The sequence below is a fragment of the Convolutriloba macropyga genome, chromosome 8, assembly GCF_964194025.1.
Source record: "Convolutriloba macropyga chromosome 8, txConMacr16.3, whole genome shotgun sequence".
NCBI classification, from domain to species: domain Eukaryota; kingdom Metazoa; phylum Xenacoelomorpha; order Acoela; family Convolutidae; genus Convolutriloba; species Convolutriloba macropyga.
Window position 1 is genome coordinate 48089454 of NC_134475.1, and position 24559 is coordinate 48114012.

General features: G+C 36.1%; 2 protein-coding genes across 2 annotated transcripts in view; both read right to left on the reverse strand.

Moving 5' to 3' along the window:
- Nucleotides 1-1183: 1183 nt before the first annotated feature.
- LOC142345083 (uncharacterized protein F54H12.2-like) lies at nucleotides 1184-2488 on the reverse strand. The gene has a single exon (XM_075397166.1). It carries the CDS (start codon nucleotides 2486-2488, stop codon nucleotides 1184-1186), a length of 1305 nt encoding a protein of 434 aa, XP_075253281.1.
- A 12149-nt stretch (nucleotides 2489-14637) lies between these two features.
- Nucleotides 14638-24559, reverse strand: part of LOC142344776 (uncharacterized) — a 41933-nt gene continuing 32011 nt past the window's right edge. The window contains exons 6-7 of the mRNA XM_075396702.1: nucleotides 23676-23768; nucleotides 14638-15768 (exon numbers count right to left, since the gene is read on the reverse strand). Coding sequence (XP_075252817.1) covers nucleotides 15284-15768; nucleotides 23676-23768 — 578 coding nt within the window. The 3' untranslated portion in view covers nucleotides 14638-15283. The remainder of the gene's footprint in view (nucleotides 15769-23675; nucleotides 23769-24559) is intronic.

Sequence of the window (24559 nt, forward strand, 5' to 3'; positions counted from 1 at the left end):
GGAAAGTGTTCATGTGCTCAAGATAATCAGCGTCACGTGGAAAACATTTTTGACAGTATATGCAGTATCGTGGACTGGTCGCCGCATGCTGCACAGTCATGTGTCCTGTTAGCTCATACAGGCTTCTCGTGGTGAATCCACATTCAGTGCACTCGAATGAGTTTGTTTGAGGATAGATCTTATGCACTTCTTTCCGATGTCGACGAACGCTTCTTCTATTTGCCAGTAGTTTATGACAAATTTCGCACTTGGCTTGCCCCATCCCACAAAAATTGATTGTTGCTGTAAGAGAGTAACGGTGAAAGGAACGATTAATTAAGAAGTTTAGAAGTGACAAAAATGTATCAAGTTTGAATCAACTGAACGCAAAGTGTAAGGCAAAAAGCAATGAGTAATTTTTCAGTCCGGGGGACCCCGCTTTCAACAAGTTGATTAGCCAATCGGATGCAAGCAAGCTGTCTCCTATTTGCTGGTTTTTATCGAGGGGCCATCGCGTTACAGTGACGCAATTCAACCTGGTACCGTTCCTTTTCGGGTCCAGACAAGAATTTGTTTACAAGCTATCAATACAAGTCTGAAGAACTTGAATTTGTTTACAAGCCATCAGCGTTTTTGTCATAGTTGAACGATTTAGTTTGTTTTTCCAGGGGAGGGGGAATTTAGTTCTTTATGAAGGTGAATTTTTGGTTGGTGAGTCATCGACTTAACTAAAAAGAAAGCGTGTATAATTGTTTACAAAATGTTTTATAAAAGACAACAGTTGAATTTCATTGATATCGGGAATGAATGGAAAATTATCATTGAGAACACAATGAGCTATATAAATGCAATAAAGTCCACACATTTGAGTCTGCACTTTGTAGGGGTTTATTTGTGTCACGTCTGTCTTCCATGAGGTCCACTATAATGCTATCATTAGTGCTTTGTCGAAATCGGTCTGATATGTGTTTATATGAATAGAGAGGTAAAGCCAGCGGGTCGGCAAAGTATGTTATTGGGTAGGCATATCTCTTTGCAAGCACAATCCAATGAGATCCAGGTGAAGAGGCTGGTGAAGCGTTAACGATAGCAAATGAGTTGGTTGGTATGTGCAAGGGGAAATTGTCAGCTGCATAAACACCGTTGAATTTAAACATCAAATGACCGGATTGTAGAATCAATTTGAATATTTTATCTTCATCCATTAGATTATAGGAAGAGCGTTTTTGGAAACGTTTCTCGAGGAATCGATATAAACTGTTGAACATTTCTCCCCGAGAAATAAAATTTCAATGTTGCGGGGCAACGCTGCACCGAACTTGAGTTCCACAGATAATGAAGAGTTTGTTAGCTCGGGATGAATAAAATCATGCGTGGCTTCTTGAGTGCTGGTGAGATCAAACACCATAAAGTAATGGTTAGGAAAATCAGATAGAGATATCCCGTGACCATTTTCTACATAAGCTAGTGCAGCCATCGAGTTGTAGTATAGTCGTTTATTATCAGTTGTTGATATTGGTGTACCAGCTGTGGCGAACCCATTTCGATAAATTATTATCTCATTCAAATCAAACTTCTGGTATGAAAATGGATTGAGCGTGTTAGTACCGATGAACGCATCGCTGCGGCACATGGCGACAATTAGTCTACGAATAGGTTCTTTTGTGAAAATATCCTCCTGCTTCCAGCTCTGTTGCCCAGCTGTTGCTAGAAAAGGTTTCGAAATAACTTCATTATATCGGTACATTGCAGGTGTCTTGAGAAGTGTTTTCTCGATTGCACCAAGCACGATATCGGAGACTGTCATTTTTCGCACGAACAAATTTGCTTCATCGATTTTGATTTTATAGTGTTTAGCCCCGTCTTCACTCACAATCGCAAAGTCATCCTGTGATCGTCGGAAAGAAATTCGCAGCGTTACTCCACTCGTTAGATGCTTCTCGCATGAAAAGAAATCGGTAGCTATTTTTCCATACATTGTGAGTTGAGCAGATCTTCTCACAGTTTCTTGTCGAGCTGTGATTGTAGCGGCTGGGACGCCTGTTGGGTCTGCTTCATAATCATATCCTTGACAGTTCAGCCAGGCTTTTTTCGCATCCGATCCATGAGAAAATTCTGTTTCTATGAAACTTTTGTGTGCGTAGTGCCCATTGGCGGAAGAAATTTTGATGCCGTTTGCTGACGCTATGCAATCGGCGAAAAGGGAATTTAAGACATTATTGGCTAGATGTGGCTTGTCACTGTTGTTGGCATCTCCCGTGGTGAAGCGTAAATCGTTTCCATTATTTCGAACAACTCGAAATTTGATTTCCAGATAAATTTTCTGTAGGTCGATGAAGTTATTTCTGTCACCGACTATTTCAAACTCTAACGAAGATCCAGTGGGAGAGTACAAAGGTCCTGTTTTTTGCTCGAACGATTGATCAAATGTTACAAGAAGGGGAGGTTTCTCGAACAAGTCTAATGAGCTATGTGTTGCCTCTGTGGGAATAACAATGTTAGTACGCATTTTTTACTTTTGAGAAGAAATCTGATCGACTTCTTTGTGGCTTCGTTTTTCGCGAAATGATCTTTTTCTTTGGTGGAGACTGCTTTTTGTATGCTTTCTTCTTCGACCTCCTTCGATAGATTGCTTTTCGTCCTCGTTGAAGTGCTCCTCCGATTTGTTTTCTCGCTGTTTTTGCAACTGTACTTTTCAGAGCTTGCTTCGCTGATTTCTTTTTTGTTGCAAATTCTAATAACTCTGGTGCACCTTGCACTAGCAATTCTCTTCCAATTGTTTTTGCTGCTGGCCAAATAAGTCGTCGGGCTAGGGGTAATGCAACACGACCAATGCCAGCAGCTAATGCGCCGAATCCACTTCCTCTTTGTCTATAATGTCCTGAGAAATGGGGCATTGAATTGGATGCTTGATTATTATAATAGGCTTCCATCAGTTAGCTTGTTCTCTGGAATTTGAGACTTATAACAACTTTACCAATTCCAGTGAAAGGGATCAGTTTCCCAGTTTCACTTCTCAGCTCAACTTTGATGCTCTGGATATTGTTTGAAAGTAAACGCTTGTAGTCCAAGTTTGTATAGGTTTTATGGTGAATAGGTGCTACTGTGTTGAGGCTACCGTTTCTCAGACGTCTCTCCGATTCAATGATTTTGAGAATGGGTGCACGTGAGTCACCCACATGTTGATACTCAATAATATCAAGGTACACAAAAATAAGCTGTGACCCACATGTTATATCAACGGGGAAAATACCAAAATGTCTGTTAGGAGAGTTCGGAGCCCCATTTTCCAAGTTTGTCTTGTAACCAATGTGAACAAAACCATTGTGTGCAGGGTCCGGGGTCCCCTTGAAACCAAGAATGCTGGGAATTTCATTGTCTTGAAATGACAATCCTTCATTTTCCCCAAATGTTAACACAAGCTTTTGCGTTATCTTGTCGAACTTACGATCAAACTGTTTTAGTCTTGCAATGCGAACAATCTCCGAGACTAGATCTTCCCAGCTGTTGTAAATACCAGTCCGAATTTTTCTGAGTTGTCCTGATCGATTACTCGACTCATTTGGATTGGTCATTGAATTCTTGTAAACAACTATTTCTCCAGAGTTCACGTTGTTGATGTTTGATGGAAAAGATAGAGATGTCAATGCTACTTGCCATTCTCCCTGTAAGTGTATCGGTTGTGATAATTGGTTCCGAAATGATGCCATAGTATTTCCATTAAAAATGTCCATTGATGCATTTGATAACAAGTCAATTGTAAACTCATTGCTGTTAGAAATCATTGCTCCTCTCCAGTGTTTAACGCATCAACTTGTACTAATTCCGGTTCGTAAAACTTCCCTAGGATTTTAACGTTATTTGCGTCAGTCAGGTTGTAGGTAGGTGGACTTGTTGTAGCCAATCTTAGTACTGTGGAAATTTCGTCTGTATAATTCTGAGTATAACCTTTTCTGAAGGTATCGTCTAGTTTCGCTATTCGTACCAGGTCCCCCTCTTCAAATCGTGGTTTATATTTATTGTTCAAAGCAATCGAAATTAAAAATGGTTCATGTTTTTTGAATACTTTATTTGGGGCTAACTTTGTAACGCGGTTAACACGACTGTTAATGATATTTACGAAATTGGGAAGCTCCTTTATATAGTTCCAAGTCCATTTTTCTTCCAAGTATCTGTATATAATGTTTTTAAGTGATCGAATATTTCTTTCCGCAAACGCAGATTTGGTTTCGTTTTCGGTTGTATACAAATGAATCTTTTTGTTTTCACAGAATGTTTTGAACGCGCCCTTGAATTCGGTGCCTTTGTCTGTCCACACTTTCTCTGGTTGTTTCGTCTTTATCATTTGTTTGAAGGCTTCAACGCAATCCTTCGAATACATCGTTCTGAGAGGTTGAACACGTAAATAGCGTGATAAAACGTCAACTGCAATCAATAGGTATTTGAACCCATTATTGTGCTTGGCTATTTTGTCCATATAGGCTACATCCATGGACCAGATTTCGTTTATTCTGTAAGCGACTACCTTCAATCGTGGAAAACTTTTCCGGAATTGACGATATTTAGTGTATGAGTTCTTCGATTGAAGGAATTTTTCAATTTTTTTGTGGGAAAAGCCGCTTTCCTCTTTTATGTTAGCAACACTTCCAAATGCTGCTTTTCCTTTCGTGTAAACTTTATTCAGTTTTTTGATTTCCGCTGAATGGAGTTTTCCAGCTTGTTGGCGTTTTAATTTCTTCTTCTGCGTCTGCTAAGCCTTCCTCATCAAAGCTAGCAGTCTCTGTTTTTTTGTGCTCTCTCGATAGCAGGTTTCTGTTCACTGGCTGCTCCATCTGGAAACTGACGTAGTTTTTGCTCTTTCGGAATTTTAATGAACTTCTTTGCGTAAGTATTACAAGTGAGATGTGGTGCAAGATTCAAATAATTCAATACTTGATAATCGTCAGGCAAAAGTTTTGATGATGTTTGTTGTAATGCGTAGAGGAAAGTTGATGCTGGAATGTCGGTGTTCCTTCCATTAATTAGGATTTTACCTTCAACGTCCAGTGAAATGTTGCGTGATCCGTTGATTTTCTTCAAAATTATTTTTGCTTTTCCAAATTTGTCTTTTTCGAGAAAATCTATATCATCGATCACACTCTGACTGATTTCATCAAACTCTTTTCGTTTTTTGTCGTCTGGGATACTTTGTTGCTTTTCTTTTTCATCGGAAACCATGACGTCATCTGTCTGTTGCTCTGTGTTCTGCTGCATGACCGCTTCTGATGGCTCTTGTTTTGAAGTTCTTTGTAGAAGGGATAGTTGTTTCGACTTGTTTTTTGTTAGTGGATTGTTTAATATTTGCGAAACTTGGGGTTGTTCAGTTGTAAACATGTTGCGAGGAATGAGCACAAATTCCTCAGTTGGCATTTTTCTGTAGATACTCTAGACAAGGTCTGGCAATTAGTTGAATCAGAGAATGCCCTCTCGTTGTCTGGAATAATTTACTTCTTTCCAGCGCACTAAAATATTTTTCAGAAAGTTGTCGTAGTTGAGGTTCGAATTGTTGTAGTTCTTTCTTGTTGATTGGGACAACACCAGAGAGCACGTTCATTACACAATCGCTTAGGAACCAAATGAATTCAATATCTTGGGCTAGAAAAATTCTCTTGCTTTTCGATTTGGGGTTGCTGTTAACGCACCAACGCTTCAGCATAAGCAAATGTCTCTTTTTCATTCGTAATTGGTGTAATAACAGCTTCCTCCGAAGGAATATAGAATACTGATGGTTCGGGACCAATGAGTTGAGAAGAAAATCGTAAGCCTTGACTTGTTTTAGGATCCAGGTCAATGATCAAATGTCCATAGGGTTGAGCTGTTGCTAAATTGTATGCGTCCTTGAGTAATTGGAGACAGTTTAACTGTTTTCCGAGGTATTCTATTTGTTGAATGTCACGCAATGATTTGAATAAAACTATATGAGTTGTGTTTAGATCAATTGTCCGCGACCATTTACTCTGTTGGAATAAGTGGTGTTTGACGTAGATCACATGAAGTTTTCTGTGTCTTCCTGACGTTGCTATCTTCACAAAATCTTTGTCGTTAAAGATTTCCTCGCATGAGTCATCATAAACGAGCAGACAGTCCGAAAGCTTTTTCGATATATCCAATCCGGAATACTTGATGAACTTAATGTGCGGTATTTTTTGTTGCATAGCTGTAAATATGTCCTGGAACTCTTTGTAGAAGTAATAAATTTTGGGAAATGCTGGGTAGAAGGACCGACCTTGCAGCATGCTGAATATGAGGTCAGTTTTCCCAGAACCACTTGGGCCTACAACCGCCATGAAGATCCTATCGTTTGTGAGAATGACTTTATTCATAATTTAGGATTTGGTAAGATATAACCAACTAGACTCGAAAGCAGTGCAATCCAAATTGATTTCTCTTCGCAGCTCTCCGATATCAAGAATAGCATGGCAAAACAGAGACTAATCATGAGCACGATAATACTCACTTGAACGAAAAATATAATCTCTGATCGAGGGACTACGGTATTGGAACAGCAACGCCATGGAGGTCTCTCTCGGTTTCCATCATCAAAAACCAAGTTTGTAATACCCCCATCAATTTCGTCTCTCGTAACTCGGAACTTATTGAAACAGTTTTATCGATTTTTACTTAACGTCTGTTTTCTGGAACTGTAATTTGAAAAATGATCTTGCTAGACAATTTTTCCAAACTCATGTTCTGATTTTGTCTTCATATATTGTCCCATCGCGCCCAAGGGCTTTTCTGAAGAAATTTATTGGCGAAATGTAGAGATTTAGAGGGGGTCGTTTTTTTTACCGTGCGTGACCCCCCCCCCCCCCCGTGGTGTGCTACTAGTCATTTACTTATACTACTCAGAATTGGAAAAGTAGATTTCGGAGAAGACCAAATTCCTCAGTGTTTTGAAAAAATATGTCAATAACTTCAAGCATGTTCCGTCAAAGAAAAACAGACTGGGAGACTTGTGAGCAGAGGGACATTCATTGATCCTTTCATTAAAAAGAGTTAGAAAATGATGTGACAAAAGTTATAATTAACAAACAGAAATTAAAAAGGGCAAAAATTGCTACCATTTTGTTAGGGAATCTGTTAATTCATTCAAAACAAGCATGTCCTATCAAAAACCCTAAACAGCAAGTCCGTGAGCCAAAGGAATTGGCCCTTTGGCTCTACCCTTGCAGGGAGAACTGGAAACAAACCAACTAACGACGGACGAATTGTGCTCAAACGACTGGTGAGGCAAACAATTTAGAAGGGGGCATAACCTAGAGAAATTCGGGGACATTAAATTCCACACTACAGGGCTGTATAAGCTCATATCGGTTTTATTTTAGCAAAAAACAAAATTCTGAATGCTTGCATTTCAATTCAATCAAAAAATCAAGTCAAGCGTCAAAAATTCACTCAAGTAGTGAAATCGTAAGAATCGTTTAGAAAGAAACAGTTAAGCAAAAGTTTTGCATAGAAAAGACAAACACGTTTACAATAAGCGTTTCAAACTTCGCTCGAGAGCAAATACTATAGAAAGTTAGATAAACTAAAATAAACAAAAAGTTTGCGGAAAGATCTGGGGGTTAATGTCTTGAAAACATACTGTAGCCATACACTATAAAACATCAAGTTTGAAAGCAACTGGAGACTTTTTGCTGACGGTGCAGGTTAAGCACAAAAATAGTCAATTTTGGTGTCAATGCAGGACTAAAATTTTCAACGGTGCCTAATTCGCGAAAATTTTGCCGATAAAGGCGGCGGTAGTAATACATTAACCCCAAAAACTAGAAGTGAGACCTTCATTTGAGCAACATAATTTCGGCTTTTGATTACCGACTGGGTATAAAAACCATTTGAAAAAATCATCCGCAGAAATGGAACAACTATCCCAACCTACATAACTTCAATTAAATTTGGCATGTGTCGTATAGAAGTCATTCAGGCGAACCATAAATTGTTAAGAGTTTAAGGAAATCAACAAAAGGCTATTCAGTTCAGAGTCTACCGCCATAAAAAGGCCAGTAATCGCTACAATATTTGTTCAAGAAGAATTAAACGGCCACCAGCTTGCCTGAAAATAGCTGCGATAGACGCTTGTGCTCTTCCATTGAAACAAATTGGAATTGTTTTTTTTTAAATCAAACATAAATTAAACTAACCACTTGGTTAATGTTACATGTTAGAAATTTTATAATCAAACATTATTATTTTCTAATTCATAACAAACTAAAGAAATAAGATTGACCACCGGTCCTTTAATAGACAACTATACTTTTTGGGTTAGATTCAGACTGCCATTTTTATGACACATACGCTCTATAAGGAAAAAAACCCAGAGCTTTTTTATCAAAATTCATATTCGAAATCAAAAACTCAGGAATCTAATACTCAAGAATTAGGGCATATAAGTTTGGCACTACTTAGATGCACACTACTGATCTTCAACTAGTAAATGTTCACAAAATTGATAGTTCCGTGAGTTCAGAAGTCAGAAGTCATTTTTTAGTGAAGTAAGTCACGCAATTGACCTAGAAGTTCAGACCTATAATTCACAGAATTGTCATTGACTAAACAAAAAAAACTAGACATATAATGTACTATTAGTTGATTGGAAAAACCACAGAAAAAAATCGAAAAAAGCAGTTAATGCCACATGTGAAAAAACCACTACCGAGAAAGAAAATTTTTGTTCATATACCGTTTTCCCACTCAACTATAAAATTAGATCGAAAAAAGTCACGGCGCAAAACCACTCGACTTTTTGCTCCACTTCCTGTTTCAGCGTGACCAAGATCACTACTCCAATTAGACTTCAAAATCATGAAAATATGTGAACAGATCTTAAAAAAAGCCAGCGCCCCAATATAATTAACTCTTTGAATAGTAAAAAAAACCACGATCTCCCCAATAATAGCCGATATCGCTTCAAAACCACTAAGCCTAAACCAACTCGAACGAAAGGCGATGCAATATAATTCAGAGGCTGTAGCCTAGATAAACAATTGACCTCCAGATCCCTCACCATAAGCACTGCCCACTTGTTTATCGGGCCTTTCTTGTTGCTATATTGCAATCAATTTTATTTTAGCGACAAGCTTTAATTCGGAGTGAGAGCAATAGAGATCACTAAAAAATGAAGAACGAAAGCGTGAAAAAGTCACTTAAGACAAAAACTGTTCTAGAAGAAAAGCGGAAAAACTGTCAACCAAAGAATTTGCATAATACAGCCGACAGATTGCCAGAAAATAGCCACGAAAGACGCTTGAGGCCTTTCGTGAAACGAAACAACTCAGGAAGTAAGATAGACAGATCGACCACTAGTCATTTAAGAGACCACTGGACATTTTGTGTTATATGCAGAGTGTCAATTTTATGGCACATACGGTCTATAAGGAAAAAACCCTAAATTAGCTTCTTCAAAATTGATTTCTGAAATCAAAAACTCAAGACTAGTACTCAGGGATTAGGGCATATCAAATTGGCACTACTTAGATGCACACTATTGACCTTTAATTAGTAAATGTTCAGAAAATTTAAAGTTCAATAAGTGAGTTCAGAAGTAATATTTTTGGGTGAGGTAAGTTACACAATTGACATAAAAGCAGAAATGGCGTCACGAACACAAAATTTAACTGCAAAGCATTAGAAGTCACTGAAGTCATTGAAAAAGTCAATACAAGAAGTCAGGTCTTAAGAATTATCGATGAAGACGACGAACTAAAAAACATAACAGAATAAGTCCTGAAAAACAAATAAAAAAATTCAAAAAAACTTGGAACTACTCTACCTCACCAGCAGATTAATTGAACAATGCCAGCCAAAACAAACAAAATCATCTCAAAATATTGAGAAACAAAGAATCAAACAAATAAAATTATTGCTGAAACATTGAAGCTTTTACCCCTGCCGCAAAATTTGATCCCTTTAAATATACCTATTTCAAAAAAATTTTAAAAAACGATTTTTATTTCTTAAATTGCTTCAATATTACATCTGGGCCTAAAAAAATTCATTGGCCCTTGAAGATCGATTAACTCGAAAATGACCCTAAAATTTTTTAAGAAATCAACTGCAAATTTTGACCAAATGTTGCTATTAATTGTGATTTTAACATCTTAAGAATTATTTCTGTGTCTCTAAAGGCTACTAAGTAACCCAATTCCAATCCTTAAAAAACTAATTGTTTCAAAGATCGATAGGCTATAATTTTTTATAAAAAAACTTCAAATTTCAAATAGAAATTCTTTTCTTTAAAATGTCATTCAATTGCCACCAGCAACCATTTATTAACATACAATCAAACCCTGTTTGAGGTTATCTGACTACTAAGGCAAGAAAAACTGAATAAAAGACATGTTTTGGAAAAAACCGAAAAAAAAATTGCAAATTTTATCAAAAAATTTTTAAAACTCGAAACGTTAAATTGTTGAAAACAAATCCATTTAAACAAACAATCATGCAATAACATTTTTCAGACCGGGGAATAGGTTTCCTGGCTTTTGAGAATGGACAAATATCAAAAATTGACTAAAACTAGGAAACCTTCAAAAAATTGCAGATTTTATCCAAAGAATGCTAAAATTCGAGACATTTAAATGTTGAAAACCAAAAAATTACTACTAGAAGTTATCCAACATCCTATTATCAAACCCTACAGGAGATTCCCTGGCCCCTGAAACAGGGCCGAAAAATGACAACTTTCAAAAAACTTCGAAAAATCTTTCAAAAAACTTTTTAAAAAAAATTGCAAAAAATTAGTATAATTTTGCGTGTCTGCGTTTGTAGTACCAAAACATATGTACCACAAAGCTCAAAAATGGTCATTACGAGTAATTTTGTCTCGCAAAATGTCTTCATCAACTTTTAAAACTTCAACCTAAGACTAATCAAACAAAAAACTAAAAAAACATCACAAAAAAATATCAAAAATTGCACCATTTTGAGCCCGAGAACTCCTAAAACTCCTCTTAACCTTAAATTCAGGCCATCCCAGCAGCTGAACAACTCTAAGCACTTGAAGGACTACGATCTTCCACTTTGGTCCTCTAATGAAACTTAATGCCCGCTGGGCTTTACCTGTTTATCCCGTTTTAAAGATCCAAGTAATTGGAAAATGTGTGAACACATCTTAAAAAAAAGCAAAGCAGGCCAAGTCCTGACGTACAATTCACAGAATTTTCATTGACTGAACAAAAATCTAGACCTAGAACGAACTGTGAGTTAAATGGGATACCCATTTCTAAAAAAAATTAGATCAAAAAACAGAAAATCAATGCCAAAATGCAAAACAAAAACCACTATCGAGAAATTTTATTCTATCAAAAAAGGCCTAGAATGAACTATGAATGGATTGGGAAAATCATTAAGAAAAAAATACCATCCAAAAAACTGAAAAAAAAACCCAGAAAAAACCAAACAAATTGCCGCATGTGAACAAAAAACCACTAGCGAGAAAGCGAATTTTGTTCAAGAACCGTTTTCTCACTCTACTTTAAATTTAGAGCCGAAAAATTGCACACCGCAAAACCACTCGCTTTTTTGCTCCACTTCCTGTTTCGGCGTGACCAAAATCGCTACTCCAGTTTGACTTCAAAAATCATGAAAATGTGTGAACAGATTTTAAAAGACAGCACCCCAATAGAATTCAAATTCTTTCAATTGTAAAAAAAATTAGGAGCGCTATAATGGCCGCCTGAAATTGCTGACAAGGCTATTAAAAAAGGAATAATTAAAATATTACAAAAATTAGTATGCTAACTTAATAGTATTCTACATCTAGTAATCGCGCAAAATATGACCAGAAAATAACGTCACTTATAATCTAGCTTACAATCGGTTATGTTTTAGCAACCTAGACTTTATTTCTCAAACATAGCCAGGATATTGCCGGAAAATAGCCGCCGGTGACGGGCTTGATGCATATCGGTAATCTAATTAGGCGTGCAGTATCAGTTATTCTAAAAAACTATACTTAATTGAGCTACAAAATTGAAAGCTAACAAGCTTAAAAACAATGTCAGCTAGCAAACACTTATAAACCTTGATAACCTAATGTACTATGACTTAATGACATGGCTTTATATGATTATCCTTTCTTTTGATCTTTTGATTTTGCTCTTTTGACTTTGACCGTATTCACTATATTTCGTAGTTCAATGCATGAAAGTGTAAAATCCATTCAGTTGAAACAGTGAGTGAAGTAAGTCAGACTTATGTAAAAACGAAAAAGCGATCAAAAGATAGAGCGAGTTAAGAAAAAACGCAGGTTAAGTCCTGAAGTACAATTCAAAGATATTTCACCAAATAAACCAAAAACTAGACCTAGAACTGAAATGGGAAACCATTTCTAAAAAAATGAGATCAAAAAATGAAAAAAAAAAAAACAGAAAATCGATGTCAAAATGCCGCATGTGAACAGAAAATACTAGCCAGAACCTGAAATTCGGTTCAAACAAAAAACTAGGCCTAGAAGGAGCTAGGAATGGATTAAGAAAACCTTTTAGAAAAAAATCCGATCCAAAAAAATCGAAAACAAAACAAAAAATCAGAGAAATTACCGCATGTGAACAAACACAGCGGGCAGATTGTCGGAATAACTGCGAAAGAATGGACCTGCGTGCCATATAATAGAGATGGAAACAGATACATATCTAAATTGAAAAAAAAACGACGCCGCTCAAAAAACTAGGTAAAAACATTCAGCGATAAAATAATAAAGCTTGTTAAAATTCACTCCGCAGAAGCCTCTTATTAGGGACCTTTACTGCACATATGAGCTCCTTTGACCTTAAACAAATTCAAATTAAACTTAAGTTTTAAAGTGCAGAAGTCATTTTATTGAGTGAGGTAAGTCACGTATGATCAAATTCTAATCACGCAAATAACCTAAAACTTTTGCTAAAGCGAGTGAGAAATGACGTCACGCGCGCAAATGCCGTTAGTGAGAGGAAGAAGTCATTCAGAAAACTTGACCTTTTCAGCTTTGCTGTGTGAACAAATGTAAAACGAAAAAAGCGTCAGACGACGAAACAAAAAAACATAGCAGGACAAGTCCTGACGTACAATTCAAAGAATTTTCATTGGCTACACAGAAAATCCAGACCTAGAAAGGAATATCAGTGAATTGAGAAAAACAAAAAAAAATCAGAACAAAAAAATAAGAAAAAAAACAGAAAATCAATATCAAAATGCCGCATTTGAACAAAAAAACCACTAGCGAGAAATGAAAATTAAAATTCAAACAAAAACTAGGCCACGAATGAGCTGCGAATGGATTGGGAAAACCATTTAGAAAAAAATCCGATCCAAAACACCGAAAAAACAGTAAAAATCAGAGTGAAATTGCCGCATGTGAACCGAGAAACCGAATTTTTGTTCAAACACCGTTTTCTCACTCTACTTTAAAATTAGAGCGAAAAAAATTCACGCCGCAAAACCACTCGCTTTTTCGCTCCATTTCCTATTTGGGCGTGACCAAAATCACCATAATTTGACTTCAAAAATCATCAAAATGTATGAACAGATCTCAAAAAATCATAGCAGGAAAAGTCCTGACGTACAATTTAAAGAACTTTTATTGACTTAACATAAACTAGATGTAGAAGGGACTATGAGTGAATTTGTATAAGAGTATTTGTGTAGTAATTAAAGCCGTTATAATTCTCATTACAGCAAGGTTTTCTTAAGCTCTTTAAATTAGATTTGAGTGCATTTACCTATAACAATTTTGTACTCAGTTGTTTAAACATGTCGAATAAAAGTTCAACTCAGTTTCCTTCGTTTACGCAATTTTTATGACCAGCAGCTTCGCAGTTGAATCTTCGGTACTATCATATACATTCTCAATTTCGCATGGGTCCTCTAGTGGTTCCTTGGAAACTATGGAAGCATCAAAACTAGATGTTGAGGTTCGCAGCTATGAAAAACCACTAGCGAGAAAGCGAATTTTTGTTCAAACACCATTTTCTCACTCTACTTTAAATTTAGAGCGAAAAAAAATTCACGCCGCAAAACCACTCGCTTTTTCGCTCCACTTCCTGTTTCGGCGTGACCAAAATCACTACTCCAATTTGACTTCAAAAATCATGAAAATGTGTGAACAGATCTTAAAAAAAAAGACAGCGCCCCAATACAATTCAAATTCTTTGAATTGTAAAAACCAAGAGCACCGCAATATAGCTTCGCTCAGCTTACAGCTTCGCAGCTATAAAAAACAATAGCGAGAAAGCGAACTTTTGTTCAAACACCGTTTTCTCACTCTACTTCAAAATTAGAATGAAAAAATTCACGTCGCAAAACCACGTCGCAAAAATTCACGTCGCTTTATCGCTCCACTTCCTGTTCCGGCGTGACCAAACTCACTACTTCAATTTGACTTCAAAAATCAAGAAAATGTGAACAGATCTTAAAAAAAGACAGCGCCACAATACAATTCAAAATCTTTGAATTGTAAAAAAAAAACCACGATGTCCCCAATAATAGCCGCTATCGCTTCGCGGCTACTAAAAAAGACCAACACGTTTACAATAATTGCTACGAACTTCGTTCGAGAGCAATTAAACAAAATGCTCTAAAGCGTCTATTAAGGAAAATAGATGCTGATTAAATGGATCGCTTTTTCGTACGGAAATCAGAAAGCGATAACCAAAATAATATATTTGACCAGAAAATTTGTCACTGAAAATAAATGAAATCTAGCTTTAAGTAAACAACAAAGCATGTAATCAGTTCCGAATTCAAACAGCAAAACAATTACTCGCATTATATTCACAATTTGCACAAAAATGACAAAACAACGCACTACACTAGAGGTCACGTCAAAATTCACTCATTGCCAAGTCACCGGTATTTGGATCAATTTCTCGTCTGTCAAATTAAGTTAAAGGCATTTCCATTTTGGAATTGAATGCAAACAATATGCGAGCAGAAAATATGTTTAGTTCAAGCAACTTTCGTGACCAATATATGTATTTAATCACACGCAGTTTTAAAATTTGAAGGCATATGAATCACAATTAAGTAAAATGGACACTTGCATTTCGAACTCCCGCCTTTTGCTCGCCAAAATCATTTGATTTTAAAATTTCACATACTTATACGCTGCTATGATTCGCGCATATGGCTGTTTTGTCTTGCACGGTCAAAAAATCTATTCCATGCAGAAATATGCTGACTTGGTTCAAAATTTTAGCGTAACTAAAAGGCAACGGTTCTCTAATTATTTCGTGATAACAACTGAATTAAGTTTTATTGAAAAACGCAAGAATTAAACCAAAAGAAAATGTCACAGATAAACAATAATTGATCCAGCATTTTCCATTTCAAACCTGTACTGTTCCTGTCTGAGCAATTTTATAATTTCTGGTTTAATTCTTGAAATACCCTTGCTGTTCTTACCCCAACCTGTTATAATTCTCAATGTTGAGTATTTACGTGTATTTCTTGGCGAAGTTAGCTCTAAAATGTAATTTTTCACTGCTGCTTTTGCTTCATCAACATGTAGTTTGTGTAAGTCGAGAACATTTGGACTTCGCTCTTTGTTAACCTGTTCGATAGTTACCAATGCTGCTCGTTCATTTGCTTCTTTCATTAACTCACCGTATTCGTATGCTTTTCGTGCATAGTGTTCTTGTCTGAGAACCTTGTCTGGGCCAGTGGCAGATCTAGCTTTGTCCATCTCTTGTTGACGTAAATTCCTATACAAGTTGGCCTCAGCTCTTAAGTCTTGGTAGTCGGGTTGGCAAAATGTCTGGAAACTTCGTTCGGCATCTACACAAAAGAAGAATTACAAAAGTAACGTTGACATCAGCCTGCAGATTGACAGAAAATAGCGATGATATAGACCGTTGAGACACGTAGTTAAAAGGTTCAAGAAGAAAACTAAACCTGATAGTCAGGGAACCCCGCATGATCAAATTTTCAAGATATAAAGAATGTGCAATCCACTGACTTTCTACCATTGGATCTTATATTAAAACAAGGAGGCTCGGTAATAAGCGTTTGCACATAATGTTCCGATCCCGCTCATTCACACTTCCACTTGTCTACTACAACAAAATGAGGAAGAGATAGGAAACTTTTAAAAAGTTCATATAATGTCCGAAAACAACTGGTATATGAGTAAATAAATGTTACGAACTCAAAGCATCAAATAATTTAAATATGCCGCATTAGAGAACCGATGGGACCTGCCAGGAGAAAAGGAAAAGAAAACATACATTTTAAAAAACACCTATAAACAATGTTTAAAAAAACTATCAGATAAAAACAAACTATAACAAATCAACTTGCTCTAAAAAAGAATATGGGACCTGTCAACGAAAAAACTACAAAGAAAAACAAAAAACACAAAAAAGGCTACAAAATCATTCAAAAAACAAAAATTGGTGAAGCCTTTAAGCATCAGCTATTCAGGAAAAAGGTTGCATATGTTCACTTTGTCCACATTTGAACATCAAAGGGGCCAGTCTTCAAAGGAGAACGTGAAAAAACAAAAAGCAGCAAAAATTCACTAACATCAAAAACTTTAATGGAAACAAGGAGTGCCTTAAAAGCATCAGTTAAAACAAAAAACAGTAAAGTTCCTTCCGTTCACAGGAATGCGGATCAGACAGTTCGTTAATGAGATTAATCAACAATACTTCCATAGGCAGCCTTTGAGACCTATCATTATTCAGAAAATAACAAACGACAAAATACGTGAAACAAAACGGAAACCAGGCGTTGGAAAAAAACAATTTCAACAAAATGTGATTAATTTGATATTCTACGCTTGACAGGCTTTCTAACAATACCACTGGGAACTCTGCACGATGAACAAATCGATCGGCGAAATTGATTGCAAAAAAGAGCATATAGCTTCCCCCTCCCTTAAGGTGGGGTCGGAACAACCAGATATAGAGTCACCTTATCGTGTCTTTCAATATGATAATGAATATGACGCAACTTCTTCAGTTGCGTTCGATTGAACACCATATGCCAAATAACCAGTTCTTTTTACTTGGAGCCCACTTAATACCTTCACAAGGAGCTCGGTAAACTCTATTAGCAAAGGAAAATAGCTTAGAAAAGTCACATAAAGTCAAAGTTTGCACCGACAAGTAACATCAAAATTGGACAGGAGCAACGCAAAAGAAAAATCTGTTTGTCGACGAAAAAATACCAGGAACGAAACTGGTCTATTTGATTTTTCCCTCTTTCAAATACCTCACGAGAGATAGTTTTTTTAAAAAAGAGGCAACCACATGTGCTCAAACTTCGTTGTCTAAAAATGTTTCCTCTTGACCGTGAAATGTGCAGCAAGGCCACCATAAAACAACCAAAGTTCAACTCTCAATTCGTAATGTTTGTCAGATTTCAAAATTTGCTTTTGACTTTGTCGTGGTCAATAACACGGGTCAAAAGAATTCAATAAGTTGAATTTTAAATTAAACTTGGAACTGAAAATATACAAAAATTAGCTCGTATTTATACTAGTTATCTATGCGAAAATATACAGAGAAAATTTAGATTAGCTAAAAATATTTTACTTGATTGACATGAGAATAGATCTTAGTTCCGAATCCCGGAGGTGATTTTCTATTTTCATCAACATTTCATGAGAATCATATATGACCTAGGTATAATCGAGTTCATCAGTTGGAGGTTAGTGGATGTTAGAATCAGGTTTCTGTTGGTGGGAGAATTTACTTCTGACATATGATTGATAGGCCAATAAGATAATGATAGCGCCAAAACAAAGTTAGAATTGAGTTTAGTTTTGTCACAAATATCTGAGCGAAACAGTCTAATTTTGCTTTCAAACTTCTTTTAAATTGAAACACAAAAGAGGAAATAAAATTTTACCAAGCCAAACACGGTTACTATTCGTTTTTCTTGATCTTTTCATGCGTGAAGTTTTAATTGCTGCAGGATTATAGATTAAAACATAACCGACTCAACGTCGGAAGAATTGCTCTCGAACGAATAGTGAGAGCTATAAAATGAATTGTAGCCTGCTTCAGTTGGGGGGGGGGGGGGTGAGGGGGGGTGAGGGGGGGGGGGGGGTGAGGGGGGAGAGGTGAGGGGGGAGCCTAAATGTGCTTAAGAAGTTCCAGTGGGCTTCAAATAACCACATTAGAGGTTAACATATACCACTATTAAGATTTAATTTTAAAAAATGGCACAAGTTTCGGCGCACTTTTAATTTGACTGTTAGTATTAAATTGCCGCCAATTGAGTTCAGCAGCTTGAAATTGTGATTGAGAGAGAATTGTAGATCACGCGAAACGCAAAAAGTCAAGGGCGTAAAAGTCACTCGAAAAGTCAAAATTGTCAAGCAAAAATTTTGTATAAAAAAAGACACACGTTTACAATAATCGCTATGAACTAACTTCGTTCAAGAGCAATTAATGAGTTTATTCAACAATAATGTTAACTTCCGAATTTTTAGCATTCATTGAACTAAGATTTATTTTCTCATTTCATATGTATACGAACAAATGCATCTGAGCGCCTACTGATGTTCGCCTTTTGCCGGTAATTGAAAAACTGGCCAATGTACAAGAAATACGTTCTGGGAAAATTGTTTAACTTTTCTCTTACCGTGAAAGAGTACAGTTCTTATGACCTCATACTTCTTTAGCAGAAACAATTTTGATAATCCATTGTTGTCTACTCTGCTGGGCTTTTAAATGATGACACCATAGGCATTCTCGATAGTTACTTCTATAATATATCGTTTTATGGATCAAAATGACAGACTAAAACATAAACCGACAAATGTCGGAAGAATTGCTCTTGAACGACAGGCGGGGCAATTTAATTCAGATCAATTTTTCTTTAAGGGTGCAAAAAAACCTCTCCACCGCGGGGATTCGAACCACGGGCCTCCCGATCCAGAGCCACACACACTAACCACTGCGCTACAAGTCACTTACCTTCTGCAACCGATTTTATATTAGCAACACGGAGCAATAGCGATCACTCAAAAATGAAGAACGAAAGCGTGAAAAGTCAGTTAAGAAAAAGTCAGTTGAGAAGTCAAAGAATTCTCTAAAAGAAAAGCGCAAAATTGTCAAGCAAAAAATGTGCATAAAAAAGACACACGTTTACAATAATTGCTATGAACTTCGTTCAAGAGCAATTAAAAACAGGCTACCATTGAGCCCATTCGTTACATGTCAAAAAATAATACTAGCCGGAATTAATGAGTCTACCTGAACATAACCGACTAACAAACGTAACCGGAACAGGCATCGGACTGTCAAAAACATAACCGTAATTGCAGGCGAGACAACCATTTTGTCCCAAAATAATTATACTTTACCAGAATAAACTAAAGATTTTGTAGAAACATAGAACCTTGTCGAATTTTCACAGCTGACATCACTGAAGCCAGCAAAAGATATGACGTCTTTCAGAGACCAAATAAAGCATCCACCACGCATATCCAAATCTCAAGTCAAAACTCAAGTGAGAAAATTCACTAAACATTGAAAGACAAAAATTTTGAATTGTTAGAAAGAGATCTGGTACGGTTGAATAGCTAAAATGTATATGATAGACAAAAACTGCCCAGCTTCAAGAACTGAACCTGTTAACACTTCTCACCCAATAATTTTGTGAACTCTGCAACACAAAACGCATTCGGAAAGAATAAGGCAGAAAAAATCTTGGAAATTGAACTGAGTTACAAAAACGCAAACAAAAAATATGGGATCTTTTCAACAATTGCCCCCCTTTTGCAAAAGGGGTGGCTATTCTTGAATAGAATTTAAGCGAGCCATTTATTAACTAATCAGAGACGACTAATAACTTTCCACGCATGCACATACTATGTTAAATTGAATAGAATAAAATACGCCATGGTATGGCAACTAGCCGAACCGGAATACAAAGCGATACGAATTTCCGACTGGCGGGTCGGTGGGCGCGTTTCGTGCGCGTCACGGCTTCGCCGCGATAATCGACCCGCGATTTCCGGATTACATCCCACAGCTCATGAGAGGCATGGCCATGAACAGCGGTCCGCAATTGCGCTTATAAATTATTCGGCTATCTAAACTGTAGGCCAAGTAATATCGTGGTAGAGTATAGCACAGAAGGAGTGGCGATTCTCTACTAGGTACCAAGGGGGGGCAATTGTTGAAAAGATCCAAAATATGTCTCGCAAAAACAAAAAAAAATAGTTTTGGCGTCACATTATTGAGACGCCTAACTATTTCAAAAGTTAATTTTCAATAATCAACCATTCCAATTACAAATACAACCAGAAAAAAATTTAAAATTAATTCCAACAACTTTTTAGAGCTGTATTAAGTCGAGTGATATCAACAAAAATAAAAAAAGAAAATCGAACGCAAAAAGCCTAAAATCTCCTCTTTTTGTTAACTCATAAAGGCAAAAAGAATAATGCCTTAAGTACGACATCAAATCAGAATAGATATTTTCGAAAAATAAAAATTTGTAGTTTAAAATCAAATTGAAAAAGCTGAAGTAGAGAACAAAAAAACTGCGTTATTTGGCAAAGGAGGTTGTTCGTCAAAAATATTTAATCACCCTGCAGTCGAAATTAAAGCAAAAACAGAATTCGAAAGAGTTCTTGAAATATTCGGCCAAAATTGTCAAAACATCGTTAAAAACTCAATCACGAACCAAATATTTTCATTGAAATTCTAAAACCTAGCGCCAATAAACAAGTGAATTATCAATAACATGAAAAAAAAAATTTCAATAAGTAACGTTTTTTAATAACTTTTTTAATAAAGGCACCACTGTTATTTTATATGTCATGACAACAACTCAATATAGATATTTGCGAAAAACAAATAAGCGGTTGCTTAAATGCTAAAAGGTGGAGGTTGCCGACATTGTAAAAGACCGGTCACAAAAGTCAGAAATTCAAAAGATGATCATCAATTTGAAAAGACTTAAAGTAGAAAAACAGCTACAATCCATTATCACGCTTTTGAGGTTCACTTAAATTATATAGACATCTCTCTTTCAAAATAAAACCGTAAGAACAGAATTGAAACGCTCGATACATTGAAATATTTTGCCAGAAAATCTCAAAATAATGTTTGAAATCTAAATTATGAAACAATTGATTCAAAAGAATAAAGAATTGTCATTAACATGAAATTAAAATCTTTGATGGGCCAAAGAGAGCCTTATTTGTGTAATTGGAACTAAATTACAAACAAGAACCTTTAGAAATTGGAAAAAAACCGATAAAAATGTTCAAAATTTTGCATTATAATAAAACCGTAAATCAAAACGGCATGAACTATAAAGAGGACGATGCAGCACATACTGGTTGCAAAAAAAAATCCACTCAAGGAGGGGAAATCAAAATTAGTTTAAAAAAGCAAAAATATCTCTAAAAATAGTTATCTTTTAAAAAAAAATGAGAAAAACGAACTATGTTTCCAATTCAAACGGAATATCAGACTCTCAAGAACACTAATATCACTTCCCGAGCTACATATGGGCTCTGTAAGGTCATTGCTCACAATCGGCTGTATTCCAGAAATAGACTTAACCTTTGAATGCGCTCGATTCAAATCACTCGAACAAAAAAAGTCACGGATGAAAAAGTAACTCAAGAAGTGAAATCGAAAGAATGTTACAACAAAACGCTCGAGCAAAAATTTTGAACAGGAGGTGTACTGAAGTTCGTACCCCCAACCGCCGCAGTAAGAGACTGAACCGAGCGCCTTTCAGTGCCCTGTGCTAGCTTATCTTACAATCGCTTTTTTAAGCAACAGACTTAATTTCTGAATAAAAGCAATTTACGCCAAGCAAAACAGCAGCCAAGAAATAGAGAGAATCTTTTAGAAAAAACGATCGAAAGAAAACAAAAGAGAAAAGACAGACAGATTGGCAACCAGTCCTTTAATAGACCACTAGACTTTTTGTTTTAGATTCGGACTGTCAATTCTATTACACTTACGGTCTACAAGGAAAAAAACCCTAAAAGAGCTTTTTAAAAACTGACATTCAAAAAGACAGGATCAACCTCGAAAAACAACTGCTATACCTCAAGCTGACAACTATAGTCGTCTATTTCTCATTAGCAAATGTCATTAAATGTCCATGAGTCCTCTCACTAATAATATAAAATGATAAGACAATAATAACCAAAGTCGCAATAAAACTCGCTGAAACTTTTTGAACACTTTTAGTGCAAAAATCACAGAACGCAACAGCTACTAAAGGATAGAATTACATCAATTAATTGAGTCCTCAATGACCACAGTTGAGACCTGTCATCAACGAGGTTAAGTGATAAGACAGCAATGAGCACAACAAATACAATCAAAACCACAAAAACCACCGAGATTTTTTTAAAAAAAACTTAGACTTCTACATGCATGAAAGTCACAAAAAGCAAAAGCTATGCATTTAAATAACTCGCTTTAATGGAAACCTTTTGAGCAACTAATGAGACCTGTCAACTATGAGAATAAGAGTCAAGATTGAAAAGTTGAAAAGAAAAACATGCAAAACTCAAAAAAAATTCGATAATTATTATTGAAAACAATTAGAGTCAAAGTTATAGAAAGTGATTGAACAAAAGAGATTAAATCGATAAGTTTTACCCTATTAAGAGCATCACAGACCTGTCCTCAATGAGATTAAATGATAAGACATAAAAAAACTACAATAAATACTTCAGAACTCAAAAATTCACTCAATATTTTTTGAGGAAAAGTAGAGTCAAATTCATGAAAATCACTAACTATTAACTCGAGCCATTAATAAGGTTCTTTTATGCCTCATTAGCAACCAATCAAACCTGTCATTGATGACACTAAGTTATAAGACAAGAGATAATTTTAAAAAAAATGGGCAAAATCTAAAATTCACTAATATTTTATGAATAAATAGTGGGAATGTCATAAAAAGTTTTAGCTGTCCTTAATGAATTCAGGCAAAGGCAAATAGGCACAATTAGAACACATAAATATTTACCGTCTTAAAAGCACTGAAGCAGAGAAAACCCTGAAAACAAGTCAAATTGACGCACCTGAAAAAAATCCATCTCAAAAACCGCCAAATTCTTCAAACACCAATTTCTCACTCCATTTTAAAGGTATTATGAAAAGAGTCACGCCTCAAACCTACTCCTTTTTTTGCTCAGTTTGCTATTGCAGTGTGAGCAAAATCACCACTCTAAATTGACTTCTCACTGACGTGAAAAAGCCGAAAACAGCGTCAACAGATCTTAAACATAACCGACTAAACGTCATAAGAATTGCTCTCGAACGACTAGTGGGAGCTCTAATCAATGACAGCCTGCTTCAGTCGGGGTGGGCTAAATGGGACGAAGAAGTTCAATAGTGGGCTTCAAAAAACCACATTAGAGGTTAATATATACCACAGTTTTGGCGCAGTTTTCATTTGACTGAGTATTAAATTGCCGCCAATTGAGTTCAGCTGCTTGAAATTGTGATTGAAAGGAAATTTTAGATCAAGCGAAACGCAAAAAGTAAAGGGCGTAAAAGTCACTCGAAAAGTCATATCGGTCAAGCGAATATTTTGCATTAAAAAAAGACACTTACGTTTACAATAATTGCTTCTCTACGAGAGCAATTGAAAAGAAGACAGCGCACCAATACAATTCAAATTCTTGGAATAGTAAAAAACCACGATGTCCCCAAAAATAGCCGCTATCGCAGCTATTAATAACTTACTGTAGGGCAGTCTATTGTTAAGCACAGCTGGTGGCTGTGGTCGCGCAGTAGTTGGTGCTTGTGAGATCGGACGAGATGGACCACCAGCAGCACCTGAAACGACACTGAATTCAAATCAGATAAAAATTGTCACCATTTTCCAAATCTTGTATTACCTTCGCCCATAGAGCACTGCATCTTATAGAAGCACCAATTTTATTTCAAGTTGATGTAATACTTTCTCGTTGATGAAAAACACGTATAATTGCGGAAAATATAATACGCGAAGAAATTTGTGTCGTTGATAACTGTGCAGATCTCTTTGATTGTGCATATTCGATGATTTTTTCTGGACTTATAACAAACCAAATTTTCGAAGACCCGTTTATTTGGGTTGCGCCTATAATCTGGAGCAACGCGAGGTGATATAATTTGGCCTATTAATCTGAAGTGATCGATTTGTAAAATATAATTAATCGGGATTCTCAAACTAGCACTTTACAAAAACATAGCCGGCAGATTGCAGGAATAGCTGCGAAAGAAGAGACCTGCGTGCCATATAATAGAGATAGATACAGATCTAAATTAAAAAAAAATCGACACCGCTCAAAAAACTAGGCTAAAAAACATTCAGCGATAAATTAGTAAAGCTTGTTAAAATTCATTCCACAGAAGCCTCTTATTAGAGACCTTAACTGCACATAGGAGTTCCTTTGACCTTAAACAAATTCAAATTAAACTTAAGTTTTAAAGTGCAAAAGTCATTTTATTGAGTGAGGTAAGTCACAAATGATCAAAATCTAATCACACGAATAACCTAAAAACTTTTGCTAAAGCGAGTGAGAAATGACGCCACGCGCGCAAATGCCGTTAAAGAGAGGAAGAAGTCATTCATAAAATTTGAA

Coding starts and splice junctions, on each gene's coding strand:
- LOC142345083 (XM_075397166.1), bottom strand. CDS start 2,488: ATGCGTACTAACATTGTTATTCCCACAGAGGCAACACATAGCTCATTA.